The sequence below is a fragment of the Perna viridis genome, chromosome 7, assembly GCF_037379345.1.
Source record: "Perna viridis isolate PV_CMFRI_1.1 ecotype Kerala chromosome 7, ASM3737934v1, whole genome shotgun sequence".
Lineage (NCBI taxonomy): Eukaryota > Metazoa > Mollusca > Bivalvia > Mytilida > Mytilidae > Perna > Perna viridis.
In genome coordinates this window covers 16586975-16599637 of record NC_142451.1, presented here as the reverse complement: position 1 = coordinate 16599637, position 12663 = coordinate 16586975, and the positions used below count along the sequence as shown (strand labels likewise).

Genomic DNA, 12663 nt, shown 5'->3' with positions numbered 1-12663 from the left:
CTTCCGGAGCACCGGATGTCACTGCTCCCGGTTTTTAGTTCATATTGCTAGTGCCCTAATTTCTTGTGCTACGTTTAGTTTTTCATATTTTTAGTTTTTATATGTTATCTATTTTATTCGGTTCACTACATTGTGTATGTAGACTGTCTGTTTCCTGTTTTCAAGTCCAAGCCATGTATTAGTGTATTGACTAAATAGAATTGTCAATCGTTTCCGCTTTGGTATTTTTACCGGTACTTGGATTTGTCTAACAATGTTATTAGTTTTTCTATATGAGACCACATTTCTATCCACTTAAATTTATTAACAATAATAATTATTTAGACCGCAATGAATTATCGAATATTTCCTGTGGAATAAATTTTATTAGGTAATTCACATGTGTAATAATTCTGTATTTTAACTTCCACTTTCTCCAACCAAATATGTCACAACATTTTTCTCGCGACACGTTCGTTCTATTTGACGTCATTGTTGGGACAAAAATGTATTTATTACATATTCATAAATATAATCAATGGATGATCGTGAAACATTAAATATAATAAGTCGTATGGAGAACTCATGGAGATTTAACTTCCGCACGGAAAGAGTATTAAACACTCGTTTATTTATGTCTCCTCCAGCAGTCATGATATTTCTCTTTCTCACTATTACAAATGAATTATTAAATTTTGTTTCTCTTCTGAACAATAAAGGTTATTTTCCATAAATTAACTTTGACATCATTAACGTCGATCGGTCAGCAATCCCCTTATTCAAATATGGCTTTGATGATTAGACAAATCTTAATTTTGACTTGGAAATTTGTTTATAAGGATTATTTTGAATTTTTCACCAAGTTATGCGCGCTTAACCAACTTAAGGCAGTTAATGCTTTTTAAAAAAAAAAAAAAAAAACGCTTCGCGGTTCATGAAGTGTAAACTGAATGATTATTTTGCATAACCTAAGCAAAAATTAAAACCTATCCTTGAATAATCAACTGAATGATATCTAATCACATATCCTATCATTTAGTACATTTTTACAGAGTATAATCCATTCTACACTTACTTGATTGAAATTTTTAAGACTAAAAGCCAATTCGGAGACTATTCTTCATTGCTTTCCAAAAACGTTTTCATATAACTAGCTAATACAAAATATATTATTTATTAATAAATTTAAGAATACAATGATTTGAGACAATGGTACAAGAATATTGGGAGCATCAACAAAGATAGATGTTGAAATATATTGTTACCTTCAATATAAAAAGAACCAACCAATTATGTGTCAGTATAAATATATCTTTTTATTCAAAAAGCTTGTTTTCATCGATTGTCCTTGTTCTTTCTATGTGTCTATGTCATAACAAATTATGTGACAATTTTCAGCAATTTACAGTATAAAAGGTTCAATTAATATTTATATTCGTCTATTTATGTTATATTTGGATTTATTGAATACATGAATGTATATTATGGATTATAGTGATATGTCATGAAAGCAGCAGGGAATTGTAAGATAAATCTTGATTTAATTTGTTTTGAAATGAACACATAGCGGTAATGTATAACCGTAAATAGGTAACCATAAAGGAAGTGGGAGGTTGTGTACGCTCCGGGATTAGCCCTCTGTTTCTATCAAAACTGCCTGTGACAAAGTATCTCCTGTGATGGTAAACTTTTGTACCGCACTGGAATTCCAACAATTAAACTTCTGATACAGGGTTATCTTACTACAAGATTGAAGTCATCACTTCAGAAGTTTTATGGTCGTTATTATGAACTCGTGGATTGTTACGGTGTATCCATCAGCACCATGGGAACCGATTTGTTGAACGTATCATAGTTTTCCTTTTCTCTTTCGTCCACCCCAAACTTGACTTTTCAAAAGCAGCTCGGCGGATGCTTATTGGTCCATTTACATTGTTTTGCTATGTACGTATTGTTTTAGTTATTTTATATCGCGACGATCCATATTCAGTAAAATTGGCAATTATGGCATCTAACCAACAACGTGACATTGCTTTTAATTTCAATATTCTTATTTAATAAGCATTTTGTTTAATTTTTTTCTAATAAAGAATTGCTAGGCCTGAATACACGATGTCAAAAATATACAAAATAAATCGTTTTGTTTCCTGCCTATAAAAGGTTTTATTTTATGTTATGAGCGACGGCAGTATTGTCTATTTACACTAGCTGGAACATGAACATGGAATTTACAGAGATATGGAAAGATTCATTACGGACACTGTAGAACCAATCATAATACAGTACACAAAAAAGACAAATGTCATTGAAATGGGAAGTATTTGTTATATAATTGTAATTGTTAAAACCTTTTAGACGATAACTGCATACCTAAGAAAGCATGGAGTCTAGGAACTATATATTTGATTTTGCGAGAACTCCTAATCCAGTTGCTGTCAACAATCAATTAAATGAAACAAAAACGCTCCCACCCTGATTCCTGCTACCTATTAATAATTCACCACCAACGAACAATTAGCAATCAAATAAATTTAAAAATAGTATTGATAAATTCGATTTTTAATAATAACGATGAACATCAAGATACATCTAGCTAAATGATAGCGGGACGATCCCAGTAAATATATTTTTTTTCTATTTAGCATTACCGGTTAAAATAACAGCAGTAATAATGACTGTTTACTCTAAACTGAAACAACTTATACGCGAACTGATACAAAAACAATAGAGATAGTAACGTTTATTGATTGGAAGTGGACAACTAATTTGATAGGATAGACGTAGTTATGAAATCATATGATCAGCACAACTCATAAAGGATAATACAAATATTGTCAGGTTTTACTATTCAATAATGGAGCTTGAAAGTATATTCGAAGTTATATTGAGAAAATATCATGAAGAGAATGGTCTCAATGAAACTGAAGGTCGTGAGATTCTTTACACAAACTTCATGGAAGAATATCCGACGGTTACAACAATATTCTTATGTCTCATTTTGGTAGGAATTGCCTTTGGGATATGTGGTAATATATTGGTAAGCGTGAATAAAATCTTAAAAGTTAAAATCTTACAATTAAATCTTAGAGTAACTAAATTTATTCATACTGAGGTGTTCTGGTTTCGGTCGCCTATGGTTTTTCATTTTCAAGGATTCTTGTGAAGAGTTATTCCTTAAAATTTTATTTGAATGTGCATAATTTACACTATCATAACTAATTCATATCTTTCCAGAATGTGTAACTATGTAACTATGGCTTAACAAAGAGTTACGCAATTTACATGCAGCGATTGATTTATGTTAAAAATTGATAAAAATGCAGATTTTGATAACAATATTAGAAACTGCTCATACTTATGAAATTCATCAGTACAAAGAAATGAAGTGTCTTCCATTCCACCAGACAAGGCGTATTTCAAACTTTGAGGTGTTTTAAATGGAGTTGAAATATTTTAAAATAATTTATTGTTGATTTGAATTATTATTCTGTTGGTACAATTAAAATAAAAACAACATTGAAAACATATCTTCGGATGGAAGTTCTAAATAAATTGTGTTGATAATTCAGTAGATGATTATTTTATCATCTGGCTTTTAACTGTCTGATCTAAAGTATTTTTCCGCCTTAAGATTTTATATTTATGTGTATATATGTAAATAGAAATACCAAACTGTCAATGGAAAATAAATTATCAAAGAGGGGAATCCCGTGGTCAACACATACAGTTGAGAACACATAGTTAAACAAGGAAGACCAACGAAGATCCACACATACAGGAGAAGTAAAAACTTTATCAAAAATATATACATTTGATAATATAAAAGACGCTAAGGTATTTTAAAAATTGAAAAATAACCTTGTGAAATGGTAGAAAAACTGAAATTCCAAAAATTCCTCTTTTTAGATTTTAGACATTATTGTGACCTTAAAACAGAGATGAGCGCCTGGAATGAGCATGTTGGATACATTGATATATAGAACAGTAGGGTCCAAAATGTCTTTTTACAGTGGTTATATGCAAATTGATAAAATCCAGCATTTTGGTTCATGATGAGGTTATTATTTCAGGTGTAGGGTGCCAATTGTTCAACATGGAGGTAAATCAGTTCAGATATTTATACCTTGGGCTTGCTAGAAAATACCTCATTTTACCATTGTATACTCATTGTAACCCCGGAACGAAAAAATGGAGCCTTTAACAGAGCAGATATTATGGATACACCTATATTTCAAATACAAATATCAAACTTAGGTTTTACGATGTTGGTTTGTTGTGAATGAGTATTTCATTCAATGCTGAAACCTGTTCTCTATGGTTAGGGGTAATATATTCAATGTTCTAGGAAAATTCTTACATGAAAATAAGTCTTTGTTTCTTTCCTGATGTCGAAAATTGAATTATCTATCAAATGATTTTACATTTGAGATGATTTTGTCGTTCAATAAATCGAAGAGTCGAACTTATATAAGCTTTTTCATGGAAAATTCGACAACTCAATTGTTAGCCATTCCATAAATTCTGACTGAAGTTTGCCACTAGTACAAGAACCCCAGAAGAATCAATTGGGATGGAACACAACTAGGGGCGTTGAAAAAAGAAACACTTTCAGCAAACGGTGGGTAGGGGTACACATATTGCATATAACATATAACTGAATAACCGTAAGTGTACTGCAACTTTTTGGTACTGTTGACATGCTGAGGCATTTGGCTTTCTGATGATGCACTCAAATAAAATTTACTTCTTTTTTTTACAGAGAGAAGAAGGTTGAAAAAAAAACTTTTATTTTTACTTTAACGAGTTATTAAAGAATGAATTGTCAAAAGTGATTCAGTTATTTTTTTTTTGCGACAAGCGACAATTTGTTCCTTAAATGGGCGGTATTAGGGTACCAGAAAATCATATTGGAGTTGGTGAGTAGTGGGGTGCATGTACTATTCCTTGAATAAACATTAACATGATTTAAAGTATGCAAATGTTGTTCATATCACTAGGAATAAAGACGCCATTTTGAGATCGTATACATCTTGAATTTTGCAATAGTGATCATTACTGCACAAAGATTTACGATAACAATAAATTTTCCTATGCAGCAATGTATCTCCAGCTAATCTATGGCGTTTATATTTCACAATTGATTCGCTTTGCTAGAGCAAGTACTTACTACTCTGATTTTCTTGAATGCGTAGCACTCCTCAACCTTGGTTATGAGGGAATCCGTCTCAAAAAGTCTCTTGCCAAATTCTTTTAAGATATCAGTTCTTGGTCGAAAAATACCAAGTTTCTTTTAAAATAATGAGTTATGATTGGTTTTCTAAATTTGTCTTTGTGCTAATGTTTTCCGGTTATGACACCATAGCATGTAACATGCAAGTTCTATTTAATCACCACCGATATATTCACGCCACAATGGAAAAAAGCAGGTTTAGAGAGCTGTAAAATCTAGATTCAACCCACTATTTGTTTGAAATGCCTGTACAATGTCAGGACCATTACGTTACCAGCTGCTCCGGTGGTGTAATATCTATTTTGCCAGATTTGACTTAAGTATGGATCGGATTAGTGTTTGGTAATTTTGTTAAAACTTTTAATAGCTTTGTTTTTTTGTAAAAAAAAAAAAAAAAGTCGAAATAAATACAATAATATAGTCATTAAATTGATTTTTTGAGACATTAAGTCGACTCGACGAATTTGTTTACTTTGACATATATCTGCAGTGCAAAATGATGACAGGGATAGGCGTCCTCGTGTTCATAAAAAAAAAAACTTTAAAAAAATTCTTGGCTTAAGGTGGTATAATTCAAAACCAAAGGTAATCCGTGCATGTTGTTTTCATATGATATATAATAATCATTCTGTCCCACATGTATTCGAATTTTTTTTGTTCTGAATGCAGTAATTGAAGTCATCTTCATTATTTATTCTGCAAAACTTTAACAAATCCTAAATGATAATGTACTATTGAAAGGTTTTATTTTGTTGTTACTGTTTTTTATTATTGGTAGCAATTAAAGGTAACTTAAATGGATATGTAACAAATTCGTATCGTAATAATAATATTTCGCATGCTTTCTAGCAGTAATAGTCCAGTTGTTAGTCATTAATCGTAGATGGAATAGGCGAAAACATATAAGACAATCAATATAAATGCAATATTTCTGTCTTTAATTCTGTGACAAAAGTAAATAGATACTTGAACAGGAGCATCAAACATAATAGCCATTATCTAACTTTATCGGGCATTTCGTAAAAAGCGGAGGAAGACGTCTGCCCGACCGATGCACCTGACCCAAACTCGCAGTTTTAGTGGTGTCCAAGTGGATCATTTACTTTTGTTTCTTTGTGCATTTTATTTTGGTTATTTCATGTTCTTTATTGTCTTTGTCGGTTTTCTTTGTCTACACTTTATACGGGAAAAAGTCTAGACAGATTTTTTTTAATTTCCGCTCGAATCTTGTTCCGCTAGTTTACTCTTTCATCTGCAAATTTGTAAATTGTAAAGAGTACATGTATTCATCATGCATAAACACCACAGGAATCATTTCACAGGCAATGATTTTTCTACTGCTAGTTTACAATTTTATTAGCTTGAATGAATAAATATGCACTTTTGTTAATTGATTTTTCATTTAATTGCCTTTGATGATTCTGGAAGCAACTTATTTTATTCAGCATATAAAATATCTATCTCACGAAAATAAACGTAACGCTTTATTTAGAAAGAATAATCACTGAATATTGTCGACTTCTTTCACAGCATTGAGCAATGCGTCTTCTACTGAGTTTATTAGAAAGAGTAATCAAGGGAACCAAGGTTCTAGCTGTAATCAAAAAAATGTAATGCAGGGACAAAGAGCAGACATGAAAAACAGACATACACAACAAAAACATAAAGTAACTAAAATAATATATACATAATAACAAAAGCAAAAGAGCAACTCGGACTTCGCTAATTTTTTTGTGAGATGGATTTTGTTGTGTTTGTCTGTTTTCCATGTTTGATCTTTGTCCCTGAATTACATTCTTTTGATATCTGCTAGAATCTTGGTTCCCTTGATTGCTCTCTCCGACATCATCCATAACATCTTATATTTATTTTTCAATATTTTTATTTCTATGAAATGCTAAATAGGTCAGCATTTAATATATGATATAATCTAAATTGTAATTTTAGACATGTACCCTAATATCGGAACTACGTAAATGGTTTAACACTTAGACACTTAAGCACCTGAATTACAAATGGTGCTCTAATAATGGGTTGATGATATTAGCAATAAAAAAATGTGTAAAAAATTGTTTCATAGTATCATTGTGAAAACAAATAATTTCGTTGTAATTTGTATAATTTTGTTTTCTTTTGTTTTACATAACATTGTAAGAATTTTTTGCTGGTTATACAGCGTAAAACCGACCCAAAGTGGTTGTTTGTTTTTAGTGGAGTCCGTGCTGCTCATTTGCTTTTGTTACTTTGTATGTATGATTTTAGTTACTTTGTGTTCTTTGTTGTGTATGTCGGTTTTCCATGTCTGGTCTTTGTCCCTGGATTAGATTCTTTTGATTACCGCTAAAACCTTGGTTCCCTTGATTACTCTTTAATAAATAGTCTACCAAACTATTGAAAAAAGTCATTAAATATAGGAAGCAGTGATTTTTTCGTGAAGAGAGATAATAATCAATTTCATGGTTATATGAAATGTGCGACCATTTTTACGTTTACTGTGCCAATGTAATAATATCTTTATTATTATTAGTTACTTTATGTTCTTTGTTGTGTATGTCTGTTTTCCATGTCTGGTCTTTGTTCCTGGATTACATTCTTATTACCGCTATAACCTTGGTTCCCTTGATTACTCTTTTAAAAAAAGGAACTTGTACTTTTCCAAAAAAAAAAATGTATTGACACCAAAACATCACCACAACTAAAAACCCAAATGCTAAAAATACAGACAACCCCAAAAAAATCGATGATAAAAAAGTTACAGAGAGTTACACAGTTAACATCATGGAATTGCATGGAAAGCAAAAGTGGTCAAAATTGAGCATTTGTCATATTACGAAATCATTTTGTGAAATTACAAATTCATTTTGTAATAATTTTACCAATATATTTTGTAATAATATTTCTTTTTCATTTTGTATTATTAGGAAATATTTCATGATATTCATTTGTAACATTACTAATTGCTGAATTATTTATATTACCAAGGTCTATTCATTTAGTAATTTCTAAATTTTCTTTTTGAATAAGAATATTAGTAAATGGGTTTTTAATATAAGAATATGGGTTTTCAGTTTATCTCAACGGATTTTCTAATGTTAGAAAGTCATTTTGGAATATGTTTAATCATATGTTTAATCCTATGTTTTATGAGCAACTCGGCGGGTGTTTCTAGACAAGCAGAGGACACTTACCCTATCGGTGCACCTGGTCCATGCTCCCAGTTTTTAGTGGAGTCCGAGTTTTGCTTTTGTTACTTTGTATGTATGATTTTAGTTACTTTATGTTCTTTGTGTATGTCAGTTTTCCATGTCTGGTCTTTGTCCCTGGATTACATTCTTTTGATTACCGCTATAACCACGGTTTCCTTGATTACTAGTTAACAATATTACTCTCTTTAATGCTTGTACAAAAGATATGAATAAAAAAAATAAACTAACCATATGAGACAAACTATCCAGCGCTAAATATCGTTATCTTTAATCAGCAGCTGTAAAAGATATATTGTGGTGAACGTATATATTTGGTTAACATACTATACATTTGATTCTACATATTAAAAATAGTTAAGATAACATGCGGACAATATAATGCATTATGTCCGTTGCGATTCAAAATATCCTCGCATGTTTTATTATATTTCAGATTATTGGTGGCGTTACATCTTACAGGCGTTTACGAACAACCGGAAACATGTTTATAGTGAACTTGGCCATAGCAGATTTAATAGTAGTTACTACTGTTCTACCATTCAATATTATAGGTAATGACAAATGTCTTGAAAGGATATATTGGTGTTTGTTTTATTGTGCAAAATAAATGACCTGAACCAAGAGAGAACTGAAAAGTGGGTTGATTATGCAACAATTAGTTTTATCCCGTCTGCCTTACACAAATGTAAAAAAATCATCACGTCTCAATGTGCCTACTCTTTCAGATCACCTGGTGTCACTCCTGCCTTTTTATGGGAGTTCGTATGGCTAATTTCCCATATCCTCAGTTCTTTTGTGTAGTCTATTTTATTCAGTTAGCTACATTGTACATGTCGATTGTTTATGTTTCATGTGATCATGTTTAAGCCATGTTTTGGGATTTTGACACATTTAAATCATTCCACTGCTGACTATTCGATACTTTTTGCCTATATTGTTATGGAGATTACGAATGAGTTTTTCTCCTTTACAATGAAAATAGATTTGTATTATCAAAATTAATTTCAAAATTATTCGCTTGAGTAATAATTTCAATTTATGTAATTGAAATCATAAGGATTTTCATAGTCATAATATTATGTTTTAATAGGAGTAATCATGGGACCGCGATTTTTTCTCGGTAAACTGGAAGGACTTTGTCACATGGTGGCTACAGTGTGTGTCATGAGTTGTGCTGGATCTATGATGACCTTATCATCCGTGTCTTTGAACAGGTAAAATAAGAAGTCTTAATCATTTTTTTTATTCCCAAAGTATCACAGAGTAAAACAAAACAACCCAGCGAATTGTGAAAAATAACGTAGTTTAGTTGCCATTAAAAAAATCATCATTAATTTTGAAAAGTAATAATAAGACGTTTGAATATTCATACTATTTAAAAATGTTAAATTTTCATTTTTTAATTTTTTTAATTTATTTATTATTTTTTTTTTTTTGGAAGCAACACAACATTATTTTTAGATGCTTATTCGTGTATTTTTGTTGGGTTCTTTTTTTCCTCTTTTTAAGTCTGTTTTGTTTGTACTTTTTGTTGACTTTTTTGCCTCCTTGTGTTTTTGGTATTCTGTTTTTCTTTTTTTAATTTTGGCGGATATTGTTGGTTCATTTTATAAATTCAACTTTAATATGATATTTAAGAACTTGCAATGTATTGTTTATTTTTTTATTTTTTTTTGTTTTTTTTTTGTTGTTGAACTATAAAAATATATATATTATTATTGCCTAGGCGTCTATATTGTTAAAAAAAATGTAATTTTATATTTTAGATTTATTTTCGTGTGCAAAAACATTAATTATGAAAGAATTTATACCAGGAAGAAGACCTTGCTTTATATCTGTTTTATTTGGATCATTGTCGGTCTGGTTGACATTCCTAATTACATTGGATGGGGAGCCCATACATTTGATTTCAAAACAATGGGGTGTGTCTTTGACAGAGGATACTTCAACTACACCATGTTTCTAAGCACACTTATCTACTGGATTCCTCTCTCAATTGTCATCTTCTGTTACATTTCGATATTTATATTTGTAAGAAAACACAACAACTACTTAAAGAGGATGATGATGAAACATGGAACATTGAATTCAGCAAATACTGCAATTATGCAGGCTAGACGGGAACAAGATATCCGGATGATTCGGACCTTTGTTCTAGTTGTTATCATCTTTGTTCTGTGCTGGGTTCCTTATTTTATATTGGTGTTGTTTGACCGAGAGGAGAAAATGTCAACCGGAATCTACTGCCTTTCTCTTGCCATTGGTCATACGAATAGCTCAATCAACAGCATTCTTTATGGAGCGACGAACAATAAGTTTCGTAAAGGTTATAAAATATTTTTGATCCGTTTTTGTTGTAGGTACTTTACCTGTCTAAGAAAACCGAAAGACAAAATGACACCATATATAATTAGCAAATCCAATTCATCGGGTTATGACACAAATGATACAAATAATGACTCGCCTATGCCAGTATCTAATAACATGTAATTGGTGTTAACATAACGTGGTATGTCATTTACTATCAAGCAGTTTGAATCAAAAGAATGTAATCCAGGGACAAAGACCAGACATGGAAAACAGACATACATAACAAAGAACATAAAGTAAGTAAAATCATACATACAAAGTAACAAAAGCAAATGAGCAACTCGGACTCCACTAAAAACTGGGAGCATGGACCAGGTGCACCGATAGGGTAAGCGTCCTCTGCTTTTCTAGAAACACCGGCCGAAATGCTCATAAAAAAATCAAGTTCGTGGTAGACAACGAGGAAAGGAAAACCATGACCCGTTGAATAAATCAGTTTGCATGGTGCAGATGGATACACCATAACGATCCACGATTTCATGATGACGACCATAAAACTTCTGCAGTGATGATTTCAATCTTGTAGAAACATAACCTTGTTCCAGAAGCCTATTTGTTAGAGTTCTAGCGCGATACAAAAAAAAAGTCTGCGTAGTTTCGGCAAGCTCTGGCATAACGTATGAGTTGTGATATGAACACTCCATACGCAGGAGCCGAAGGTATGATGCCACAGATGAAAGGAAAGTTGACAAATTCTGAATGAAAAGTCATCACGTTTGTCGTAAAATTTGGTCAATAGTTTTCCTTTACCATCGATTTCTATGTGTAGGTCAAGATATGTGCTCATAAAAAGTCAAGTACGGGGTAGACAAACGATGAAAGGAATTAAACCTCTCGGTCTCTCCTCGGGACTCTCGATAGGCAAAGTGAATCTACCGTCTTCAGATTTATGACGTCAAACATCCGGAGAACGAATTTAACAAAAAATAAACATTATAGTCTCCATTTCTATTATCTAGCTTATTTAGGAACTGGAACTTCTTAGCCATGTTTTTTTTTCATACGGGGCAGAAATAGCCAAGTAGTTCAAAAAGAAAAAAATCATCGTTTAGATTGATTCTTTAATTTCAGTTTCCGCTATATAGATGAAGTATTATCGTTAAACAATCCTATTCATTTTCGAGGAATTTATATATTGCATCTCCGCCAAAAGAACTTGAGATAAAAGATGCTTCATATCTTAATCTGCACTTAGAGATTAATTGTAAAGGAAAACTATTGACCAAATTAAACGACAAACGCGATGACTTTTCATTCAGTATTATCAACATTCCTTTATCTGTGGAAACATCCTTCAGCAGCTGCGCATGGACTTTTCATATCACAACTAATACGTAATATCAGAGGTTGCCGTAACTACGCAGGCTTTATGTATCGCACTAGAATTTTCACAATTAGGTTTCTGGGGCAGATTATTTTGCTACAAGATTGAAGTCATCACAACAGAAGCTTTATGGTCGCATCATGAAGTCGTGGATCATTACAGTGTATCCATCTGCACCAAGAAAACCTATTTGGTCAACGTGTCATAGTTTTTTCTTCCTCTTTCGTCTACCCTGGACTTGACTTCATGACCAACTCAGCGGATGTTTCTTGAAAAGCAGTGGACGTTTACTCTACCGGTACACCTGGTCCATGCTCCCAACTTTGAGTGGAGTCCGAGTTGCTCATTAACTTTTGTTACTTTGGATGTAGTATTTTGGTTATTAAATGTCCGATGTAAGGCTATCCGACACGAGTCACAAAGTGGTTCCCATGAAAATAAGTTTTCCGATGATTATACAAAACAAGTATCGAACAGGAAACAGTGATCAACACAATATTAACATTAATGTTTGAAAGTGTCTTGGATCGAAATGATCAATAATTCAAGATTCT

The 12663-nt window shown here is 31.9% G+C and overlaps 1 protein-coding gene across 1 annotated transcript; it reads left to right on the top strand.

Moving 5' to 3' along the window:
- The first annotated feature begins 2616 nt into the window (after nucleotides 1-2616).
- LOC148611553 (melatonin receptor type 1C-like) lies at nucleotides 2617-11363 on the top strand. Its single transcript, XM_088595297.1, has 4 exons — nucleotides 2617-3016; nucleotides 8849-8966; nucleotides 9506-9629; nucleotides 10182-11363. Exons 1-4 carry the CDS (start codon nucleotides 2834-2836, stop codon nucleotides 10903-10905), a joined length of 1149 nt encoding a protein of 382 aa, XP_088451423.1. The 5' UTR covers nucleotides 2617-2833; the 3' UTR covers nucleotides 10906-11363.
- The last annotated feature ends 1300 nt before the right edge of the window (nucleotides 11364-12663 follow it).